Source organism: Oryctolagus cuniculus, chromosome 2 (genome assembly GCF_964237555.1).
Source record: "Oryctolagus cuniculus chromosome 2, mOryCun1.1, whole genome shotgun sequence".
Taxonomy (NCBI): domain Eukaryota; kingdom Metazoa; phylum Chordata; class Mammalia; order Lagomorpha; family Leporidae; genus Oryctolagus; species Oryctolagus cuniculus.
The window spans coordinates 165,168,120-165,192,755 of NC_091433.1; the positions used below are offsets into that span (position 1 = coordinate 165,168,120).

The window sequence follows — 24,636 nt, forward strand, 5'->3', positions numbered from 1 at the left end:
GACCTGCATATAGCGGCACAACTTCGTGTGCACACACACACACACACACAGGCATATATGTGCATACAAATGCCAAATAAGACCGTGGAAGCAGAGACTAAGGAAAGGAGAGAACAAATGTAACATGGGAGCTAGGATGAGATCATCTGAAGTAGAGAAAGGACATCAGATCACAACTAAGGAGCCTAGAATAAAGGATGAATTTTAGTTAATAATAATAATGTATCAGTATTGGTCCCTTAGCATAAAAAATGTACCATAATAATATAATATGTTGGGGCCAAGTCTCAGCTGCCCCACTTCAGAGCCTGCTTTCTGCTGCTGGCCTGGGAAAGCATCAAAAGATATGCCCAAGTCTGTGGACCGCTGCCACCCACATGGGAGACCTGGATGAAGCTCCTGGCTTTGGCCTGGTGCAGTCCTGGTCATTGTGGCCATTTGGAAATTGATCCAGAGGATGGAAGATTTCTCTCTCACTGTCTCACCCTCTCTAAATATAACTCTGTCTTTTAAATAAGTAAATAAATCTTTAAAACATTTTTAAAGTAAATATGTGAAGAGAGGAACCTGGGTGGGGCTATCTAGGAACTCTGCACTGTCTTTGTGCCCTTTGTGCTCTTTGTAAGATAACAGAAATGGCAGTGACTGACATTCAGGGACTGTGGTGACATCAGACTCTTGCTAACCCCTGTCCCCTCCCACTGTAAAATGCTGGTGAGGACCGAGTTCCTTCTCACTCAGGCAGGTGGAGTAAAAGCTGTAAGAGGATGAAGACAACACTCTGGATACGCATAGCAGAGCAGAGCCTCTCCTCTCCTCTGATGGTTCTCTAACAGGGCCCTAGGGAGGCAATAGAATTCTGGGAAATTTGGGTCCAGCATTGTGGTGCAGTGGGTACAGCTGATGCCTGCAACGCTGGCATCCCATGCAGGTGCTGGTTCACGTCCAGCTGCTCCACTTCTGATCCAGTTCCCCACTAATGGCCTGGAAATAACAGCAGAAGATGGCGCCAGCTGTTTGGGCCCCTGCCACCCATGTGGGAGACCCAGATGAAGATCCTGGCTTGGGCCTGGCCCAGCACTGGCTGCTGTGGCCATCTGGGAAATGAACCAGCAGATGGAACATCTCTCTATGACTGTAACTTTCAAAATCAATCTTCTAAACAAATGGAGAAATTTACTCCAAAATCTGAAATGAGTCCACAACACAAGTTGCCAGCTAACCTGCCCAAACTCCGGCAGGAGCTTCAAGCCAGAACACGTTCCTGTTCAAACAGTGGGGCTGTTTTGCAGCTGCTTTTCTATCCACGCTTTCCTTAGGAACACTGTGAGTGGGTAATGAAACGCTGGAGTCAGAGGGAAGGAATAACACGTGGGATAACAGGGCACAAAACCAAACAAGTCCCTGGAGCAGGACAAAGACCTGGCTGTGGCAGGAATTCGGCCTTTCCCATATGGGTCTGAATGAAGCGACCCCCAGAGCCAAACACGTGGGTGTGAAACTTCATAAAATGAATGTGTGCGGGTGTAAGTGTTCACGGATAGAAACTGATTAATTTTCCAAAACTCCACTGAGCACAGCGTTTGAGGTCAGCTAAAGCTTGAATTGGTGCCAACTCAGGGCTCAAACCAAGACTAACATGGATATCATGGAAACGTTCCTTTTTCCTGAACAGGTTTACTCCTGTCTGAGATCCTGACCACCTCTTCTTCAGATATTGTGAGAAGATTCTCTCTAGTTCCAGGGTGTGGGGGAAGAGGTTCCGATCCCTCCGTGTACTGAGTCAAGGGCGCCTCCCAGCCAAATTCAGTGCTGCTTAAACGTTACTTCTCCAAGGGAAATTCTTATTAAGAAGAACCTTAAGTGGAACTACAATGCAGAATAAATTAAAATCAAAGCTGTTTTAGATAATAAGGAAGAAGTTGAGTCCCCTCATTTTGCTGACTATATTAATGTATATACTTAAGTATATGAAATTGTCATCACTTATAGCAATATGTTTATAAATTGCCCCACTATTTGGGTGTTTATTTGATTTGGACAGAGAAATATATTTGTATTTTTTATTACAAGTTATACTGATAATGTTAAAATTATTGAGCATATGTCCCCATCCAGGTAACCTTGAGGATGAAAGTATTTCAGGAAAATGTTTTAAAGTGGAAGAAAAGATGTAAGATGAGAACTAGATAGGGCAGAAATTGGCCACTCACTCCTCCAGTCCATTTCTTCCTCCTGGGAATAGAGGAAGCCACACACTACAGCTGCCTTGCAGGCGTATCAGGGGCACGGGACTGAATCTGGCCAGCAGAACATGGGTGGAAATAATGCGCATCTCCTCCATGTCTGGTCTGATGTGTCTTAGGCATCTTCCACCGTCTCCTACTAGCTCTCCCTTATCTGTACACTGATGTAAAAACTGCTAGTTGGCAGAGTTACATGACGGAAGGAGATCAAATCCTCAAGTTTCTATTGAAGTGAGAATAACCTAGGAAAACCATGTTTCCAACATCTCACTATGATGTGAGCCACAAATACGAATTTCCTGGAGTGAGCCACTGACATTTGAAGGTTTCTTTCCTAACACAAGACTTATCCTATTCTGATTGATATAGAAGACACACACTTACAGAATTTATTTTAGTTTAACTAAAAATTTTAGACTTTTGGCCGGCGCCATGGCTCACTATGCTAATCCTCCACCTAGCAGCACTGGCACACTGGGTTCTAGTCCCGGTCGGGGCGCCGGATTCTGTCCTGGTTGCCCCTCTTCCAGGCCAGCTCTCTGCTATGGCCCGGGAGTGCAGTGGAGAATGGCCCAAGTGCTTGGGCCCTGCACCCCATGGGAGACCAGGAGAAGCACCTGGCTCCTGCCATCGGATCAGCGCAGTGCGCCGGCTGCAGCGCGCCAGCCGTGGCGGCCATTGGAGGGTGAACCAACGGCAAAAGGAAGACCTTTCTCTCTCTCTCACTGTCCACTCTGCCTGTCAAAAAAAAAAAATTTAAACTTTTAAGCAAAAGATCTAGTTTTAGTCTACATCTCCCCAATACCATAAAATTCCTTCTAAAATCATCACAAGGAAAGGATTCTACTTTACAAAGAACTGGCATGCTTTTTCCAAGCAAAAATTGTGCTGCCCATCGTAAAATCCTTTTGTCTTGGATACTGTTGTGGGAAGATCCATAGCTGGAGAGAGGAGCTGAGGCCTGGCACCCCCAGCATGACTGCTGTTGGACAGTTCCCTGTCAATCAGGCAACCACGAGGGATACAGACAGCCCCCAACCTATCTGTGCCGGCCACCGATTGACCTCTGCAAGCCACCCAAGGTTTGACAGCCACCACTGACCCACCATGGGATAGCTTCGGCCATCCCATATGACGGCCTGGCCTGGCTGCATGACAACTTCCTTTTGTGCACTATCCAAACTGCCTTCCCTTTTGCACACTCAAGTCTCCCTATCTATGCAGCCATCTAGGCCCACCTTTCAAGCACCACCAAGCCCCTGAACTTTCTGTGTAGCAGCAACTACAAGTTCCACAACATTGTAAATGTAGAAGCAGCACCAGCCACAAATGTCCAATACGTCTGCAGGATGTGTCCCCTCCCTCCATGGCCTTGAGGTCATTATAATGTCACTATAATAAAATTATCACGGGACCACTCCCACTCCCAACATGCACCTGACACATCACCTAATACTTCTAAAAAAGGGGGGGGCATGGAATGGGGGGTGCTTGAGACTGCTCTAAACTTCATTCCCTTTGGAATATGCTATTGGGCTCCACTCCAGACATCATTCCCTATGCTTCTGGATGGCATGAAGGAAAGGCCTATTGGTGGCAGAGGCTGAAAAACTGGACGATTTGGTGTCTGAAGCCACAAAGGTTTACTAGAGACTGGGTGATAGATATGAAAACAGGCAAGAAGCAATATGAGATGATGGCAGCTTTGCAAAGCATCTCTGTGAGAGGCCAAAGAGAGGAAAGGAAAAAAAACAGACAAGGGATTCTGTCTGTTTCCATTGTGGGAAACCAGGGTAATCGAAAAGGGAAGTCATCAGAGAAGATGCTTGCCTTTGAAACCCTGCCCCACACGTAAAGGGGACCATGGAGAAAAACCATTGTCCTCAGGCCCCAGGGGGAGTGGGGCCAACCACCACCCAGTGATGGTCTCCAGGGCCACACTCACAGTCCACCTTGCTCCAGCACAACTCAGGAACCGCAGGCAATTGACAGGGTAACTCCCTGGTGCATTTGGAAGCCCAGTTTTCTGCCATTCCCTTCTCCCCTGGATCTAGGTCTCATAATAAGTTGGCCATCTAGGGAGGTTCTGGACAACTCACCAAAAGATATTTCTCTTAACCTCTTGCTTGTTCTTGGGGAGACTTCCAGCGCACCAACTCCTTTCTAATAACCCCAGAAACACCTGCTCCACTATTAGGCTGAGACTTCTGTTCCCAGACTCATGTGCAACTCCTATTGCCACCAGGACTCACAGACTGTGTTCCCCTTCTCAAGCTAAAGGCAGACCCTCAAACATGGACAGATGGAACAACTGTGAAGCGAGCAAAGACAGCGGCTCCAATAAAAAGTCAGCCATGAGGATCCTGCCCATTTTCCCCATCAAAGCATCCGAAGGCAAGAAGAGGCTTAGAGCCTATCATTAAAGGCCTCCTCAGACAAGGAATTCTTAAGGAACGTGTCACCCATTATGAGTGTCAAAAAGGGGCCAGGAAAATGGAGAATGATCCAAGACTTGAGGCTCATTAATGCTCCCAACCTATTTGGACAGGTCACTTGTGGAAGAACTAACAGACCAATCTCTTGAGGAGGATGGAGAGAGGATTTAAAATGTAGATGGTTTGTTAGTCTGTTTCCTTCCTGAGACTCCAATTTTGGGCATTTGACTAGCACTCTTCTTAGCTTCCCAGTAGAATACAGCTGCTGGGTATCCATGAAAAACACAACTGATCTATCAGGAAATATACTTGGAGGTCATTCTTGCCTCTGCCGAACAGAAACTGGCCCCCAGGGAGAACACAAACCATGTAGCAGATTTCTGTTCCTGCAACCTTAATACTGCCCCAACTAACAGATTATGAATCCTGAAGTAAAGGGAAATGGCAAAGCTCCTATAGCAGGCTCTGTACCAGATTCTCAGGAGCAAGCCAGAATGAATAGGGCCCCCTCCTTTGGGAAAGAACACACACTGCCCTTGCCCAGTTAAAGGCTGTCATGACTGGGACACGTGCATCAGGGTTGCTAAGCCCAGTCTTTCAAGATGGGAAGACAATTAGATGTGCAAACGAGTGCCCAAGAAGGCATCTGTCATGCTCTAAAAATGTTTCATTTGGGGGAGGGGAGTCAATCAAACCAGACAGGTACAAAAACCATGTTCACCACTTCTTGGGTAAGGTCAGACAACTCCAGGACTGGTAGAACAAGCTGGAATTTAGGCCTAACATCTTGTGGTGGAAATCCTCCTTGACCCTACAGTTTTCATACACTTGCTGCTTCTATTTGAAGTTTTTAATGCTCTCATCCATTTTGTGTCTAAAAGAAGAGAAGCAATCCAGTTTCAGGGGTCATGAGACAGGGCTTCCAGCCTATCTGTTTGGATGATATGACCAGTCCTGTGGATCATGCGAGAGAATCATTTCCCAGGCCACTATCTGAACACCACAGGACAGATAGCAAAAAAAAAAAAAAAAAAAAAACCACCCTTAACCAGCCCTATACCCGTATGTCAGCCCTGAAGAAAATACAGAAGATGGTGCTTCATCCATGTTACCCACCTAAGATTACAGGTTAACTTCTTTTGAGGGGGGCATGCTGGGGTAACTAGGTAAACACAGCCTATGTGTATTTGTGAGGGGCTGAAGGAAAATGGGAGTTTCTGTGTGATGGAATAGGGAGCAAACCAGCATTTCTATGTTAAAATTTTGCCATGGTTTACTGACCTGGTTGGGTGTGTCCCAGCCCTCTTCCTGGGGGTAGCTCAGAGGCATCTCATCTGCCCTTCACCAAGGGGGCTATTATGAAGTTCCGGGAGGGAGTCCATGCCCAGAAAGCCCTCCACCCAGCACTATTCCAGAAAGGGTGGAGGGGAAGGAGAAAGAGCTCACATTCACATCAATAACAACTCCAGTCTGAATGCAGACTGGGTTCACTTCTTTACTGAGATGCCTGTCTGGTCTGTCAGGTGCACTCTCTTCATTATTTCTCTTCAATAAGTTTTGCTAGCATGTTCACCACAAAAAAAAAGCCTGACCTGACCTTGGTTGATTTGAAAGATGAGAGACAGAAATTTTCCATTTGCAAGTCCATTCTCCAAATGCCCACAATGGTTGAGGCTGAAGCTACAAGCCAGGAAGGCAATCCAGGCTTCCTGCATGGGTGATAAGAACTCAATTACTTGAGCAATCACTGCTGCCTCCCAGAGTCTGCATTAGCAAGAAGCTGGAACCAGAAGCCAGAGCCAGGATTGAACAGAGACGCTCTGATGGGGCAATGCAGGAACCTTACCCAGTGTCTTCACCACCAAGCCAGATGCCCACCCCGAGCTTTATTTGTAAATGTCAATCAGGAAGATGAAGAGGGAAAGTAAACTAAGGCTTTTTAACACCTCCAAGTCATAGTTCTCATCTCTGTCAGCTGGAGATAGTCAAATACAGAAATCAGTTGTACACATGTGATTAATAAAGAATAGACTTATTGATGGATCTAGAATGACTTCTAGAGTTTATGGTTCTAACAGGCTTTCAAATTGGGCTCCAAAAGTCTTCGAATGTCTTAGGGACTGCCATGGGATTATTGGGTAGCAAGACAAAGATGCCCCACTCCTCCAATGTTAACAGTTCCACACTGATCTGTTCAATGTGTGGGGACTATGCTTCCAAGGTTACTTTTAAGGAGGGTTCTGATGCCAAAAAATGTTTAAACCTCTCGGGAAAGTACAGCAGTCACATAGACTGGGGTTCGAAATCCAGGTCTGCCATTGATAAAACCCAGACAAAATAGGTAATCCCACCTATTTGCACTTTCCTCATCATAAAACGGGAATGATTATAGAAACTAGTCCCCGTACATCAGAGGTCTATAGGAGGCAGGTGTGGTCAAATAAAGTGGTAAGCAAAGTGTCGTAGAATAAACTACCAAATTAGCATAATTTGTTACATAACATCGGCAAATTTGTTATGGTATTGACTCTGGAGAGAGGCAAGGAATATTGATAGGTAAAGAGAGGCCAAGAAAATTCCAGAGATGCAAGCTGCATGTACTCCCTCTTTATGGTAATCTATGGAATTGAACTGTGAGCGACAGAAAGGTTTATGTGCAATGTTGTATCACCTCTGCTCCATCCTCATTTGCACTGGGCTAAGTTGTAGGAGACATAGACCTATAAGTCACTGTGGCTACAGATCTGGCCTCTGAAACCTGTGTTTTATAAATCCTAATCCCTAATGTGTTGGTATTAGGAGTTGGGGCCTTTGAGAGGTGACTAGGTCATCTGGCCAGAGCCTGTGTGAATGGGATAAGTGCCTTAAAAAAAAAAAAAAAGAAGAAGAAGAAGAAGAGACCTGCGAGAGCTATCTTACCCCTTCTGACACATGAGGACGCAGCAAGAAGCTGCCATCTAGGAGGAATAGGCCCTCTAGAGAAACCCAACCTACCAGCAATGTGAATTTCCCACTATCTAGAACTGTGAGAATTCAATTGTTGTTTATAAATTACCTGGTCTATGGCACTTTATTACAGCATCCCAAAAGGACTGAGATATGGGCGAGTTTCAATAGCAATGCCATTCTGTTCACATGGGCAATATTGACCCAGAACAACCATTTCACAGCAATGGTCACGATGCCTTGTGTTCTTCTGGCAGGGAATCAGGAACAGTGAGGGTAACTCTGGATGTGACAAGTAACAACGGTGTTCTAGGACATCCCTTTGTGCTACCCAGTTTCAGTAGCAAGAACAGGTCTCCAGACAATGGTGATAGCAACAGCCACACATAGCTCCCTTGGGAATATCTGGACCCCCCCCCCCCAATCCTACCCCAGCTGAGTGATCCAGCTTCAAAGGGATGTTTCAGGGTTCCCACTCTAGGAGAGCCCAAGATAGTAGCAACTACCTTGTGGTTGGATTAAATACGCCCTTGGAGTTCTTGCACAGGAGGAAGAACCCTAGTATGAAACATGTGTGCACAGTAATTAGACAGGGTCTCAGAGGCGTTGGAACTAGATGAAAAGAAATGTGACCTTTTTATATTAAAGATGGTAAAGTATGCTTCAAGTACAAATATAAAGACATCTCCCATTTTATAAAGTTTATGAACGTAATTCTTCATACTAAACAAGGAATAGAATTTACACGAGACAAATTAGGTTGACTTAATATTAATAAAGTACCAGGTGTTACAGTGTATGTTAATATATGTTTATTATATAAATAAGAATAACTGATATTTCTTATCCACAAGAACCCTCTAACCACTGGGAACATTTACCATATACATCACCTGGACAAAATATTCTGCTCAAAGTCTACATGAACTTACGAGCCAAACTTCTGAATGGCACTATTTTGATGGATTTACCAAGTATTATCCTAACAGTAATATGATGCCAACAAGGGGAAGAAAGTGGCACTAAGCATCACATTCTTGCTCTGTAACTGGGTGCTTTGGCAAAACCAAACGTTCCACTTGCTGGTATTCTTACACCACTTTGTATTTCAACCAAAGCAGCTCTGGACAAGGGAGAGGCACAGATGCAAGATGGAGGATTTTAGATCAAGGCGAGACGTTTTCATGCAAGTCAAGTATGCTCATAGCGGACTAGCAGAAGCAGGATGTGCGATACCTTGAATCACACTTCTCGCCCTTTAGGTCAGATCCTTTTTTTTTTTTTTTGACAGGCAGAGTGGACAGTGAGAGAGAGAGACAGAGAGAAAGGTCTTCCTTTTGCCGTTGGTTCACCCTCCAGTGGCCACCACGGCCGGCACGCTGTGGCCGGCGCACCACGCTGATCCGAAGCCAGGAACCAGGTGCCATCCTCCACTGCACTCCCAGGCCACAGCAGAGAGCTGGCCTGGAAGAGGGGCAACCTGGACAGAATCTGGCACCCCGACCGGGACTAGAACCCCGTGTGCCGGTGCCGCAGGTGGAGGATTAGCCTATTGAGCCATGGCACCGGCCAGGTCATATCCTTATAACCTCAAGTCCTGGTGACTGAATGTCCTAAGCTTGTATGAAATACTGCAGATGAAAAGAAGTATTTTATTGAGCTACTGATGTCTGCTTTAATTAGTTTCCATCTATAGATGAATAAAGGCAATTTCTCCCTTCCTCCTCCTAGACAGAGCCACGCTGCCCTTTTCAGAGTTTCCTGGACATGGTGCTGCCCTAGAGACCCCCTCATCCATATTTTGCAGAGGGCAGAGATGGCAATTGCGCTAGAAGAGGGAAGACAAAAGGAATGGTGGTGGGTGGGACAACTGATGAAGGTACTGAGAGATGGTCCCTGAAAATAGATCTGGGTTTGGGGAGGGAGAGGAGAGGCGATGTCAGCATAATTCTGTAGCAGGGTTCCCATACAGTCCTGCAGGGATACCAAGGGCCTCGCTCAGAGGACCCAGCATGGTGCTTCCTGCAGACTTCTAGAGTCTGAGGCTAGCGCTACAGCCCAGAAGCCTCCGCACTGGTCCCCAAGCACAAGCAGATGGCATCAGTGGGGACTCTGGTGTGAAGGACAAGGAACTGCCAGATGTCACAATGAAGTCCTGAGGCCCCAGGATTTCTGGGCCAGATTTTCTTTGTGAACTCAAGTGAAGAACAAGGGAGAATGAGAAATGCTGTCCTTGAATTCCTCAGCCACATGGTGGCTGGACGGCTGAGTCAGCTGTCATTTGGGAAAACTAAAGATGGGATGGCTGTTTGTTCTTCTAAGAGTATGGGACAAATGCAAACTGTTTATGTGTCTATGTACTTTTAAAAGAAAACTTTGCAGAACTTCATTGATTTTTCAAATTACCAATGACTTAAAACAGGCTGGAAGCCCCTGCCTTACAAGATAAATGATAACTAAAAAAAAGCCTCTATTTACTTATTTTCATTTTTATTTGGAAGGCAGAGACAAAGAGATTGAGGAGAGAACCAGCAATGGACAGATGCCCACAAAGCCAGGACTGGACCAGGCCAAAGTCAAGAGCCAGGAGCTCCACCTGGGTTTCCTGTGTGGGTGGCAGCAGTTGATCTGAGCACCAAGGCCGCAACCCAGGAGCCTAAGCTCTGGCTCCCAGGCGTAGCCACACAGCATCAGTGGGCTTCTGGTACAAAGGACCAAAACCCAAAGATACTGCACCGAATTCCTGGGGCCCTTCCTGGTGTTTCTCAGCCAGGCCTCCTCTGTGATGTCAAGTGAGCAATCAGGGAGAACGATGCGTATCAACAGGAAGCTGAGCCAAGACTCGAAGCCAGGTACTCCCATATGGGCTGTAGGGGTCCCAGGTGGCGGTGTAAACACTGTGCTAAACGCCCACACCCAGGAGATGTTTTTAGGTTGGGCTTTTCTGAGAAAAGATTTGTGAGCAAGAGGGTCATAAAGAAAATCCTTTTGAGGAGACAGGACGGGGTTTGGGGGGGGTAAGCAAACAGGAGACGAGGAAGCCAGTCCTACAGAGGAGAGCCTCCGCCTGACCCCACAGGGACCTCTGCAGCCCAAGTTACAGCTCCAGAGTGTGCAAGAGCTCTTGCGCTTGTAGGCACTGATCAGGGGCCTTGGCAGGGCTGTGCAGACTAAACTGCCAGACTCTTCGGAGAACTGATTTTAGGAGACCAGGGCTCAGCTGCCCGAAGAGCTCCAGATGCTATGAATCAGAAGCAGATACACAAGCAAGGCGGGGGAGCCTGTGCACAAAAGTGACAAGGCGAAAGGAAAGGTCCTGGGGCCCCCCGACTCCCGAGAAGAGGTGCCCTTAGAAACACCACCGTAGCTGCAGGGCCAGACCCTTGGCGTCGGAACGCTGAGGAAAGGGGAGCTTCAGCGAAGGGCAGAGCCCAGGAAAGCGGGGCGGCGGGTGTGTTGAGAACTCCAGAACACACGTGTCTGTCAGTCCTGCAGAGCTGCTTCCCAGATGTCAGGAAATCATCTCCTTGTGGGACGTCGGTCATCTCTGTTCTACAGCTCCATTTGCCCTCCCGAAAGTCCACGACAGCAGGGCTGAGCCAGGCACAGCTGGGAGCAGGGAACTCTGTCCTGGTCTCCCAAGTGGGTGGCAGGAATCCAGCTACCTGAGCTACTGCCACTGCCTCCCAGGATCTGCGTTGGTGGGAAACAGGAGACAGGGGCCAAAGCTGGCAATCAGACTCAGGTCCGATGGGAGACACAGGTATCTTAACGTAAAGCTTAACACTCGCTCCCAGCGGCTGTTTCTCCATTGAAGTCACAGCCTCTCAGCCTTTTGTAGGCTCACCTCTCTCTCTCCCCCTCACAGCCCCTCTTCCAGGTTCTCTCACTTCCTGGGTCAACCCTGTGGTATCTTTTCCTTCTAGAATGTGGAGAAACATACATCTTTTTGTTTCATTCCTAGTCCAGCCCAGCTATGTCCAATGGGTCTCATTTTCATAACTGGGCATAGCCACATAAAGTGTTGTGAACAAAAGCAGTTCTTGCCTGCTTTTTCTGGACCACAGAAACTAGGCAAAGAGAGAAGGCAACCTGAGGTCCCTGTCCCAGGTGGTGGCAAAACTCGGACAAGAACTCAAGTTCTTAACTCTTCCTCCAGTGTTCAATGCCCCCTAACACACTGCCTCATGGGTGTTTTTTTTTTTTTTTAATCGAAGGTCCCTTACTGGTCCTGCTTCTGTGTACGTGAGTGGTCGAGTCGGGGGAGGGGAGGGTCATCTCCACAACATTCCATTTATACACAGAACTACAGACGAGCACAGACACTACTGTGGTTAGAAGTTGGCAGCATGGGAAGGGAACGGGATAGGCGGGGGTTGGGGTATCATTAAAAAAAATACAGGACTCCCCCCAAACTGGGGTACCTGAGGAGGGGGGAGCTTGGTCTGTTTCAACCCAAGAGGAATCAGAAGATCAAAAGCAGTTTGGGGCGGCCAGAACCGTCAGGGATGGGAGGAGGAGGATCCAGGGGGGGCTGTTTGGCAACTGGGGCGAAGGAATTGCCCTCCCCCTGCTGGGATCCCCCCAGTCCCTCCGGCCTGGCAGGGAGGGGGCAGCCTGCAACCCCCAAGGGCAGGTCTGGGGCTGTCAGATGCGCCGGGCAGGGGGCTGGGGGGCTCACAAGGGCTTGCCCTCCAGGGAGATGCCGGCACTGCCCCCAGCTTCTCCGCCAGAGTGCAGCGGTCCTTGACCTCCTCATAGCAGTTGGCTTGCAATTCATACTTGATTCCTGTCAGCTTCTTCTTGATGGCGTCCTTGGAGCTGGGGTAGATCATTTTGCTCTTGAGGGGCACACACTCGGGGGCTCAGAAGATGAACACCAGGTCCTCCTTCTTGCTCTCCTTGGTCTCGTAGGTGGCATCGTAGAGGGCGTAGCGGCAGTCCTTGTCGGGCAGCATCTGCACGAAGGTGGTGTAGGGGTCCTCCACGGTCTGGCCCACGTCGCCCACCAGAATCTCCTTACCCTCCTCCAGCACGATGTTCTTCTTGTCCTCGCTCAGGCAGAACAGCACCGCCTTCTTGCGCTTCTTCACCTCCTCGGGCATCGACGACTTGCGCACCTTCATGTCGTTGAACACCTTGATGACGCCGTCAGAGCCAGCCACGCCGGAGGCCATGTTTCTGGAAGCGAGAGGAAGATGGCAAGGGGGCAGAAGGCGGAGGAGACGAGAGCCCCCCCCCCCTTTTTTTTAGCCATCAAGCTTTTATCGGGGCTGGGGGTCTGGGGCAGCGGGCCTCACTGGACACCCAGGTCGGGGCCACATGGCTGAGGAACCAAGAGATGCCAAAGATGACGCCCAGCGTCTTGGGGATGTCCGGGTCGTCCACGAAGGCCTGGGCCCCTTCCAGGGGCAGGTGCACCACCTCGTCCGCCAAGCCCCCGCCTGGGCCGCTGTGCTGGGCGTCGGTCACCTCCGCGCAGAACATGGTCTGGCAGGAGCCAGTCAGCCCCACCCCAGACCTGTACGTGGCCACCCGGCGCAGGCTGGAGGGAGCCAGGCGGTAGCCACACTCCTCCCACGCCTCCTTGCAGGCCACCTCCTCCAGCGAGAGCCCCGGCTCACAGCTCCACCGTCAGCCCTGCCACGCCGGGCAGCGCCGGCTGCAGCTCCCGGGCCCCTCCCGGCCCACAGCCGCCAGCGACCCTGGGGAGTGGCGCTCCGTCTCACCTGCGTACACAGCTGGCCGGAACTGCCTGACCAACACCAGGCTCCTTCGGGAAGAGTTGAGCAGGAGCACGGTCACGCTGTCGTGGGTCTTCATGAAGTCCCAGGACTTCTGGGTGCCGTTCTGGCGGTAGTGCAGCGTGGGCGGCTGCAGGTAGGGCGACGCGGTGCAGGGGCCCACGGCTGCTCCCTCGATGCGCTCCATGGTTCTTAACTCTTCCTCCAGTGTTCAATGCCCCCTAAAACACTGCCTCATGGGTGTTGAAGCATTTTTATTTCAATGGTAATACATACACAACAGTTTCTTGGAGGAGGCCACTCAAGTTAGTGCCACGTGCCTTCCACAGATACGTGGGTTCTGTCCTGAATCTCAGGGGCTGAGGCATGGAGTATAAAGGGGGCAAAGAGAAATCAGTCCACATTCCAAAGTAGAGTACAGGGGCTGTTCTGAGAGGAACCTACAGGGCTGATGGGGACTGGGCAAGGGGCTAACCCTTGGAAAACCTCATTGCATTAAACAAAATCTCTTTGTTCAGTATTTTCTGACTAACTGCATCAAAAACGCTAACAGCCCAGATCATGACATTGGAAGATGCTCCAGTTCAATGACCCGATTCACTGCCCCCCACCATCAACCAGAAAGGTGGGTATTCTCAGCTCTACTTCCAGAGCAATTAGAGCACCAGAAGTCAAGGTCAGGATCGACCCCAGGGCAGTGAGGAGTCCAGGTCTCCTGCTGCCTCCTTCCCCAGAAGCCACATCCAACACAGTCCTGTACAGGTTACACAGCCCTTTCTCTACACATTTTACTTTATGCAATCGTCACAGCACGCGTAGAAGTGATTGCATCATTTTAAAGAGGGAAGCTGAGGCTTGGGTAGGAACTTGAAGGGTAGGAACTTGCAAAGTGCACCCCACAGGCACGTGATGCAGTCAACACCAACACCCAAATCCTCCGCCTACAAACCCCATGCCCTTCTGTTACCACTCCACCCAGTACCAGCAGTACCACAGGGGCCAGGTTTGTGGGTACACTGGCTTAAAAGAAAACCTGCTGCAGCTGGCACCTCATCAGGTGTTGGTGGGCAGAAGCTAAGTCCTGAATGCCTCCAGTGAGGGGGGTATATCCAGGAGTCCAGGCTATGTTCCAGGAGCCCAGGGTAGCTCAGGGACAAAAAGGGAAAATCCTGGCCCCATGGAATTTACATTTTAATGGTATGAGATAGATGTTAAATAATGAAACATAAGAGGGCCAGTGCTGTGGCATAGGAAATTAAGCCACTGCTTGAAGTGCTGGCATCCCATATGGGCACCAGTTCAAGTCCTGGCTACTCCACTTCTGATCCAGCTCCCTACTCATGTGCCTGGGAAAACAGAAGATGGCCCAAGTCTTTGGGCCCCTGAACCCACATGGCAGACCCAGAAGAACTCCCAGCTCTTGGCTTTGGTCTGGCCCAGCTCTAGCTGTTGCAGCCGTTTGGAGTTAACCAGCAGATAGAAGGTGTGTCTGTCTGTCTCATTCTCTCCTCTCCCCCTGCCCCAATAATTCTGCCTTTCAAATAAAATAAATAAATCTTTTAAAAAATAAATAATGAAGTATAAAACATGGCAAGTGATGGCGAGTACTACGGAAAATTAGACTAAGAAAGCCGGCGCCGTGGCTCAATAGGCTAATCCTCCACCTTGCGGCGCCGGCACACCGGGTTCTAGTCCCGGTCGGGGCGCCGGATTCTGTCCCGGTTGCCCCTCTTCCAGGCCAGCTCTCTGCTATGGCCAGGGAGTGCAGTGGAGGATGGCCCAGGTGCTTGGGCCCTGCACCCCATGGGAGACCAGGAAAAGCACCTGGATCCTGGCTCCTGCCATTGGATCAGCGCGGTGCGCCGGCTGCAGCGGCGGCCATTGGAGGGTGAACCAACGGCAAAGGAAGACCTTTCTCTCTCTGTCTCTCTCTCTCACTGTCCACTCTGCCTGTCAAAAATAAAAAAAAAATAAAAAAAAAAAATTAGACTAAGAAGGCTCTGGATGCAAGGTCATCGGATAAAGCCATATTAGAGAAGGTCCCAACGATAAGTACAGGAACAACTGTCATGGGTAGCTGGGAAAACACTCTGGACAGAGAAAACCACAAGTACAAAGGCCCCAAGTTAAACACTTGGTGAATCCAAAGGATGGGGAGGAGGCCGGTGTGACTAGGAAAGTTCCACAGCCACACACCTGCCTTAATGGAGCAAAAGCTATCAGACAACAACAAGTATACATCTTTGGAACATGAAGACTGATAGGAGGTAAAATTGAGTCATAAGTCCACCACTACAGGGCTACAGAACTAACGGAAGCTTAGAATCAGAGAGATAGTACTTGACTCCCTATTCCAAGATATTCCACTTATTTGAAAGAGAAACAGACAGGAATCTTCCATCCATGGATTTACTCCCCAAATATTAGCAACAGCAAAGTCTAGGCCAGGTCAAAGCCAGGAGGCAGGAACTCCATCCAGGTCTCCCAAGAGGGTGGCAGGGGCCCAAGTACTTGAGCCATCCCCAGTTGCCTTCCAGCAGTGCACAAATAGGAAGCTGGGTGAGAAGAGTCCCGACTCTAACCCAAGGCCCTCTGATATGGACGTAGAATCAGCACACTCTCCTGGAACTTGGTGGCAAATGGCAGAAGAAGTGGCTTCCCCACTGGGCCTTTCTCATCTCGAGACGCTGAGGTGCCTCCATGGAACCCTGGGACCCACACCCAAAATTGCCAATCATGGATCTAGACAAACCAGAGTCACAGTCCCCCTGGTCAGCTGCTCTGGCCACCGCTTCAGCCTCCAGTCTGCAATTCCCCACCTCCTTGGGCTGACTCTGGGCCTGACCGACCCAGAACTGCCCTTAGCTCTGCCCCGTGTTCAGCCTTGAGTGCTACTTCCACCTGTGGCGTCATTTGTAGGGGCGTCTAAGGAGTTAGAACAAAGAGATTCAGATCATTGCTCAGATTTGCTTTGCAAATTGGACTCTTGAGTCCAAAGTGAGACTGTGGCATTGAAAATGGGATTTATTGCAAGAACACACCTCGACCCCAGAGATGATGACAATGAATCTGCCCAACACTTAAACCCTGACAACCCCAGCCACGTCCTTGACTTCACGACTCATCCCCATATACTTCCTTGTTTAGAATATTCTTCTTTGGGACAAATTTAACTCAAATTTCCAGCAAGCTAAATTCTCTTTCCCTCTGATACTTCCTCACAGTTTCCCAAGCAAAATCACTTGAGCACCCACCTGGATTCCTTCCCATGTATTTCGTATAGCTCTCCTGTGTTTACATTAGGAAAACATGCTGGTGTCTCTCCCTTCCCCCACTGTCTCCAAGCTTCTCTTGGGACTAAGAAATGTGTCTTATTCACATTGGATGCCTCAGCTGCTGCTAACACAAGGCTCTTGGGCCTCGATACTTTTGCTGATTGACGTCATAACTTGGTACTGGCTGGGGTTGTGAGAAACAAGGGCCCTTGTCAATGACACATTTTGAGAAGCTGCTAGCCAGGGCTAAGCCACCATTGCTTACTCGCTTGGCCAACTCAATCACTTGTCAAGAAGCACAATGATGTGTGGGCACGGAGGGTTTCGGATGGACGGCACCAGCACTCACCTTTGGTCCCCATGGCAAACCTTCTGTCCTGGCTTCCTGTTTGTAGCTCCATGCTGGCTCTGTTCTGAGGCAGACACGCTGCTACGGCTCGCACAGCCAGCAATGACACACTCTCCCTCGTGCCTGGCCACAGCCGCTGGCCACTGTCAGCCTCTCAGACGTGACTGACAAGAGTGGAAGGCAAAATCTGTGGGAAAAAAATCCGAAATGAGGTCCCAGCCCTCACTCCCTCATTATGTAAAGATGAGCTCATGTCTTCTGAGTGCCGTGTGGTGAGTCTCACATGATCCAGAGACACAAAGAGCTTTACCAGGAGAGAATCGGTTTTGGTTTTTTTTTTTTTTTTTTTTTTCTGACAGACACATGGGCCTGGCTAATGATGACTCTGGCCCGTCAGCACAGAAAGGGAAACTCAGATCCATCTTCCAAGTTCACACTGCACGTCAAGCTACAGAGAAAGGTCCGTTCCTGTCAATAACCACAGCATCACTGCTGCGACTTCCTTTGCAGTGGTTTTATTAAAAAACTAAGTTAGCCCAGATCCATGACCCTAAGCCAAGAACAAAACAACCCCAGTTGTAGAAAATATCAATTCTCTTGGCCGGCGCCGTGGCTCACTAGGCTAATCCTCCACCTTGCGGCGCCGGCACACCGGGTTCTAGTCCCGGTCGGGATGCCGGATTCTGTCCCGGTTGCCCTTCTTCCAAGCCAGCTCTCTGCTGTGGCCCGGGAGTGCAGTGGAGGATGGCCCAAGTGCTTGGGCCCTGCACCCCATGGGAGACCAGGAGAAGCAGCTGGCTCCTGGCTTTGGATCAGCGTGATGCGCCAGCCGCAGTGCGCTGGCCGTGGCGGCCATTGGAGGGTGAACCAACGGCAAAGGAAGACCTTTCTCTCTGTCTCTCTCTCTCACTGTCCACTCTGCCTGTCAAAAAAAAAAAAAAAAAAAAAAAGAAAATATCAATTCTCACATGTCCCTTAATTTCTGTGGTGTCATTGAAGACTTTTCAGATTTGGGGTCAAGTTACAACTCTACACACACACACACACACACACACACACACACACACATACTTTTGCGGGTTGCCCGTCTGGTGGGTTTTGGTCCCGACTTTATGGCTAACAGTTCAAACTGCATTGTTCTTGGGTTCATGTGTACACATTAGCAGAATCACATGGGATTTGCCATGTTTATTATCAAACAATTAACTGTTTCTTCTGAAATTCCTCTAGGATTTCCATCTAGCTGATGTGGCTTTTGTGTTTCTCAAAAACTAGCACACGAGAACACGAGAGAAGTGTTTGTATCTTTATGAAATGTGGAACATCCAAGGGTTATTGCCAACAGACACTTGAGACATGACCACAGGAGAAAGACAACTCACGGAACTGTGTGGAAAGACAAATGGCAGTAAACGTGTCTATTTGGAGGCCTATATTTTCCCTTTCTGATTTTTTTTTTTACATTTCACTAATATGAAGTTATTCAACCTGAGTAACATCAGGTCCTGCAAGAATGACCATAAACAAGCCCTTGGTTGAGGAGACACTCCCTATATCGTGAGTTGGAGAACTTTAAGTGAAAGTGGCCCTTTGGATGTCATATTTCAAAACCACCGATGTCCATTGCCCCTAGAAGCAGCACATAGCTGATGTGCCTTCCCTTAGGAAGTACATCCAGTTTGTTACATATAAAACTATGTAGTTGTAGAGGACTGCTCTCAAGGGCAGGAGCTGAATTATTAAATTTCAATTCCTAAACTGGACCAAATTCCATGGGCTTTTGCCTTAATCTTTCCACTTTATGTTAACTAAGTTCTAATTAAGCAGGGTTTACTTTAATGAAGTCAGAAAGCAGGCCTTTCCTTCCCTGCCTACACTTTGAGTGTTGCAGAGCACTTTCTTAATTAAGGTGAAGCATTCCCTTTGGCTCTCACAGTCGAAATTTTCCACTTATTCCGCTTAGAATGCCAGTTGGCTCCCACACCCTCCAACCATGTGCTTCCGGCACAGCTGGGCAACTGACGAACTTCTGTGGATTAAAGAAGGTGTCACATCCGTGGGAAACACTTCTAATAATCTGGATTCCTATTCATTCTCACCAGTGAGCAAACTTTTCCAATTAATAGCACACAGGTGAGCAGTGGGGTAGAGAATTGTGAGATGTTAACAGTAAGGTTTCCAGAGAAGTCTCCTCTTCCTCTAAGCCCAGAGCCTGAGTTCAAAAAAGCACACGGGCAGTCTGTGGCCCAAGTTTTCACTCCTATTTTGATATGCAAGGACAACTTAGAAGACAGAGGGGTCCCGGGCTACCTTTATGGCTGTCTAGGATGTCTGAAGGCATGGGATCCTTAGATATGCAAGGCACCAGAACTGGAATCAGAAGACCGGAATCGAGTCCCCGCCCTCCCACTGACCACTATGAGGTCTTGAAAGATCTCTTCACTTCTGAGCCTTGGCTCTCTCACCTGAAAAGGATATGACTCAAACAGTGTTTCTCAAACTATGTGATGAAGGAGCAAAGTAGTCCCCATCCATTTTAGATTGCTCTTTGGTGAAATACAATAAGTCACTAGAAAATGATAATTAGCAGAAACATGATGTCTGGATGTTGTATCAATGTCATATTGCTATAAAACTTGTAAATGCTTACCCTTGCTTTCTGTGTGAACCTAGCCATGAGTAGGATGAACGGGCAACAGCGTATGGACCAGTGGCAGCCCGGGGAGCACACTCTGAGAAGCGCTGGGTTAACAGTATCTGAGGTCCCTCCCACCTCCATAGTCTCCAGTTCTCACAGCACCCCAATGCTGAGCTTGGTGGCAGGATCAAAATTCCGGCCACTATTGCAAAACACCACAGCCCAGGTGACTTGTAAACAACAGAAATGCTTTTTCTTACAGTTCTGGAGGTTGGGGCGGTCAACATCCAGAAGCCACTGGATTCTGACACAGTGGAAGGCGAGAGGAGGCGCTCCCGGGCCTACTTTATAAGGGTGCTGATTGCCTGCACATGAGCTCTGCTCTCATGGCCCAGTCACCCTTCAAATTCCCCCCAACTCTAAATACTGCCACACTTGGGACTTCAGCGTAAGAATGGGAAGAGAAGGAGTTTATACCATGGAGCTGGCAACAAAGGCCCAAATAAGCACCAGAAAAGCTAGTAATACTTTCAATACTTTCATCTCTCTACCTCCCTTCTGTCAACCTCCCAGAACACTGATCCAGAATCCTAACTCCACCTGTTGCTACCAGGAGGCCAAAAGCAAATTACTTAAACTCTCTGCACCTTCGTTTTCTCATTATCTTCAAAGGAGTATTTCTGGTAAATGTTTATTTTGATGTAACTTCAAATTTCAAGAAAAATTGCTTACATAGTGCAAACAAATCCCATTTTCTCTTTTTCCAGAGCCTTCCTTTTGAAATATCATTCCCCTTCCCTTTTGCATTACCGTTTCTTTCTCTTTTCTCCCCCTCTGTTCTTTTTCTTTTCTGAGATTCTTGAGAGTAACTTGCATGCACTATGCCCATAAGATTGTTTTGGGCACTAACGGAATCAATGCATGTAAAACTCTCAAAATAGTGCCTGTCACACACAGTAAGCTCTAATAAAATATTAGCTTTCATACTTGATTTTCAAAGCCCTTTCCAAACAGTCAAAAGGGCCTTCAAACTCCAGTCACTTGGGGGCCACCCCACGTGCAATTTCCCACATGCCAGAGGGCCGCCCCATGGCTCCGCCCTGCTCAGAGATTTATGCCACATTCACTTAGTTTCAAATGTGTTGGACTTGACCAACTTAAAAATATTTTCTATGCTATATGGAGCTGGCCTTGAACACTGGTATTGAGTGTCTCTGTTCTAAATTATTAGATGATATGAAAGAAACTGTTTTTTTTTTTTTTTTTTTTTTTTCTAGCTGTTCTACTACTGTTAACAAAAATCTTAAATTGATCAGTAGTGATGAGAAGGCCAAACCCTCACTCTGTGTTCGCTGGGGACATGATAGGAATGCTGGTTTCTAGGAAATCCCAACAGGACTCTTAGAACAACCCCCTCCCTCCCCAGGCAGCTCAAATGGCTGCCGTGTCTGGTACCCGCCGTGTCTGGTACCCAACGTGTCTGTGCTTCGATGCAGAAACAAGATGCCGATTTGCATAATACCTCCTCTAAGCCTGGCGTTGCTTTCACTTTAAGCTGAACCAGAACTTTCCTTTGACACATTCACCATGGGTTCCTTGGCTCCCTGATTTCCTGCCTCATCCGGATCCTGCTGTGCTGAATTAAATAAGAGTGGAAAAAACACTGATTCCACTTCATCTCCGTGGACCCAGATTCAGCTGCAGCAAAGGACGCCTCCGTCTGAATCCATGCTGAAATCACCCAGTGAGTCATGGACCAGGCAGAACCGGAAGCAGGGAGGCCTCTGGTTCCAGAAAGGCCTGTTCTTTTCTGTGGCCATGGTCTAGACGGTGGGGGGACTTGCTCAGCTGACCCGCTGCTCTTCCCAAGACCCCAGAACATGGTCTTTCAGCTCCCTTTGCTCCATGTTACCATGTGACCAAAACAAATCCTACCAGTGTCGCAGCAAGGTCTGTGTGCCCTGCCTTTCATGACAGACAGTGCTTGGGGTAGGAAAAGGGGCAAGGTAGATGCTTCTGCCCTCCCACGATGAATTACGTACACACAACCAGAGCTGCTGTAGCCTGGAATCCCTCTCCCCAGGGGAGACTACAAATGTGAGGCTACCCCATACACTGGCGGCCCACACAGAGTGCACTGATCTCCAGAGAAACCTATAATTTATGTTGCAGAGTTGGTATTTGCTTAGCGCATTTTGGCATGGCACATGCATCTCATTCCTTGGGTTCATCTTTCAAGTCCTAAGAGAGCTCAGGCCATGGGTAAGACCACTGTGCACCCTTCAGAGCCATTTCACAATTTTGCTGGGTCAGAGTAGATGTGGAATGTATTTTTCTGTATGATCTTTTTTTTTTTTTTTTTAACAAGCGGGGAAATCAGTCACTCTCCCTGTCAAATCGTTGGGTCCATCCACACTGGCTTGCGGCAGAAGTGCCTCCTCCTTAGCCACAACATGGATATGCATTACTCCTAATAAGAACTCAGCATTTTTCTTGTTGTCGTAGACTCAGACACCTGTGGGGGTAGTGCCCACTCAGGGCATTCCACGAACCATCTGGCCTACACAGTTGTCTGCCAGCACCACCCTCCTCCCAAATAATTCAGAGATTTTTTACAGAGATGAGGAAGCACACTGGTACTCAGCTGGCTCATTTGAAAATCTAAGCTATGGTTCCTTTGAAAGTTTTAACAGGTTACCATTTACATTTAAATTTTTCTTCCAGGTGTTATACTCAAGAGAATGGGAAATATACAATATGCATCCACACAAAAACTCACACATGCTTAATAATTGCAGTATTACTCAGAATAGCCAAAAAATGGAAGCAACCCAAATGTCCCAAATGTGGAAATGCAGTATAACCATACAATGGAATATCATTTGGCCATAAACAGGAATAAAGTGTTGACAATGTGCTACAGTATGGGAGAATCTCAAAAACATCCCAAGTGAAGTAGGCCAGCCACAAAAGACTGCATATTGTATGATGCATTTTACATGAAATGTCCAGAACAGGCAAATCCATAGAGATAGAAAGTAGATTCGTGGTTGGCAGAGACCGGGGCGACAGGGCATGGAGAGTGACTGTTACTGAGTGTTGGGTTTCCTCCTGGGGTGCTGAAGATTCTTGCCAGTAGATAGTAGTGATGATTGCCCATGTACACTGAAGTGTTCATGTTTAACAGGTGAAGTTTATGATGTGTGAATGACATTTCAAGTTTTTAAGATTTATCAAATAATAAACTAGAACATGAAACTTCTACAACAACAATAAAAAAACTACAGTGTGAATCAAAGTGGCTCCCAGGGCCACCGCTGGGCCCTCGGATTTTACTGTTGACCCAACCAGACCTGCAGTCCCCTCTCAGCCTCAGCCCAGCCATCACAGGCTTTTCCAGATTACGTTGTGTGCCCTGCAGCTCCCAGCCGATGCTCCGACCAGGACTGTCCCCCGTGCTGCCGGGGCTCTTCTCCACAGGGCTTTGGCCTGGCCCCACATCTGCAGACAGCTCGGGCCTCGGGCCTCTGGCTTTTCCATTCCCACATTGCTGGTGATTGTTTCTGTCAGAAGTAATCATCTGTCTTTCATTGCAGTGCAGATGATACCCAAATGTTACTCTCGTTCATCTGACTGTCAGGCTAATTGCTCATAAAACATACGGAACCGGTTGTCACAGAACATCAGCTAACTCCGTCCAAATAAAACAGACTCCTGGGCTGGATCCCGCCCCTGGGAGCGAGAGGCCTGCTGACATTTATAGGGACAAAGGCTCCCAGACACCTTTCTCAATCTGATGACCATCAGAATCCTTGAGTGGAGGCTGCCCTCCTGAGATACTGGGACTGCTCTCAAAGAACTTTGCTTTCTTGTCACTAGAATGCTCTCTGGTCATTTGGAAGACTGAAAACGCTAGGATGTGACCTTTACATTTCTGCCATGGTCCAACGTTAAGGTGGATGGAGTGCAGTCTCCCTGCCTTTCTTATAACCACCTGTGCAGAGAATGGCTTACACCGGAGTAGCGCTGGGGCTTTGCAGAGTCTGCTTCCTGCAAGCCCCTACCTCCCCATGATGGTGGCAGAGCAGGTGGGGCTATTTCTAGTTTCCATCTGGGGAGAAGTTCATAGACTTCATGTCACTGGAGTCAGTGCCAGTGGATCACACACCTCCACTTTCTCACCTCTGTCCACAGCACAGAGAGGATACGACGTCAGCGGAGATGCAGGGGCAAATCCTTTGAATCACTTGGTCCACCTCTTCTCAGCTCCTCTGCTCATCCTGGTCAAGCATTCTGCAGCCAATTTCCCTATCAGTTTTCCTTCTGAAAGTTGGGCTATTTCTCATTCCAAGCCCTCTCTTTTGCATAATCACTTGAGCCAATCAGAGCATACATTTTTAGAATTGGTTAAGCTTCTCCTAGGTGTCAAACATTGTGCTAGCAAGGACTGACAAAATCCCAGAGCTGTCATCCTGAAGATGCTCCTAGCCCCTTCTCACTTCTGACTCTGAGGCACAGGCTCATTGCCTCCTCGCATTCTGTAGAAATTTTAGGTCTGTTTCTCACCTTCTTTCTACCACAAGTTCACCTCCCTTTGGTCTATCTTCTCGGGGCTCTTAAAGTCGTTGGTCTCTCCAGGTAGACGATGAGCCTTTATCAGTTATAGACATGTAATATACATAAATATCCATAAAAGACATAATATGCAATGAATCCACTGTGGTGAGGGGGGACAGATGTGCAGAACCTCATTCTCTCATTTCACTTGGGCTCAGTGCCATCTCGTACTGCCACAGGAGTTGGAGCTGAGGGGATACTGCCCAGAACTGCCATTCCCAACACAAAATCAACATCCACCTGCAGTATCTCTCCAAAGCCAGTATTTACAATTAAGTTGCAAACGTTAAAGAGTGTGCTCTCTTATAACAGCGTAGTCTATGGTCCCGTGAGAAAAATGAGATCTAATAAATGAAAGCTGATGAGCCCAAGCCATCTTTCCATTC

At 48.2% G+C, this 24,636-nt stretch overlaps 1 protein-coding gene and 1 pseudogene across 1 annotated transcript; both read right to left on the reverse strand.

Annotated features, from left to right (window-relative positions):
• Nucleotides 1-11,819: 11,819 nt before the first annotated feature.
• On the reverse strand, nt 11,820-12,858 carry LOC100340130 (cofilin-1 pseudogene; annotated as a pseudogene).
• Nucleotides 12,859-12,883: 25 nt separating this feature from the next.
• Nucleotides 12,884-13,598, reverse strand: LOC100337706 (uridine diphosphate glucose pyrophosphatase NUDT14). Its single transcript, XM_008254536.4, is given in 3 exon segments — nt 12,884-13,250; nt 13,252-13,300; nt 13,303-13,598. Coding segments are annotated over 3 exon segments (672 nt in total). The 5' UTR covers nt 13,559-13,598.
• Nucleotides 13,599-24,636: the final 11,038 nt, after the last annotated feature.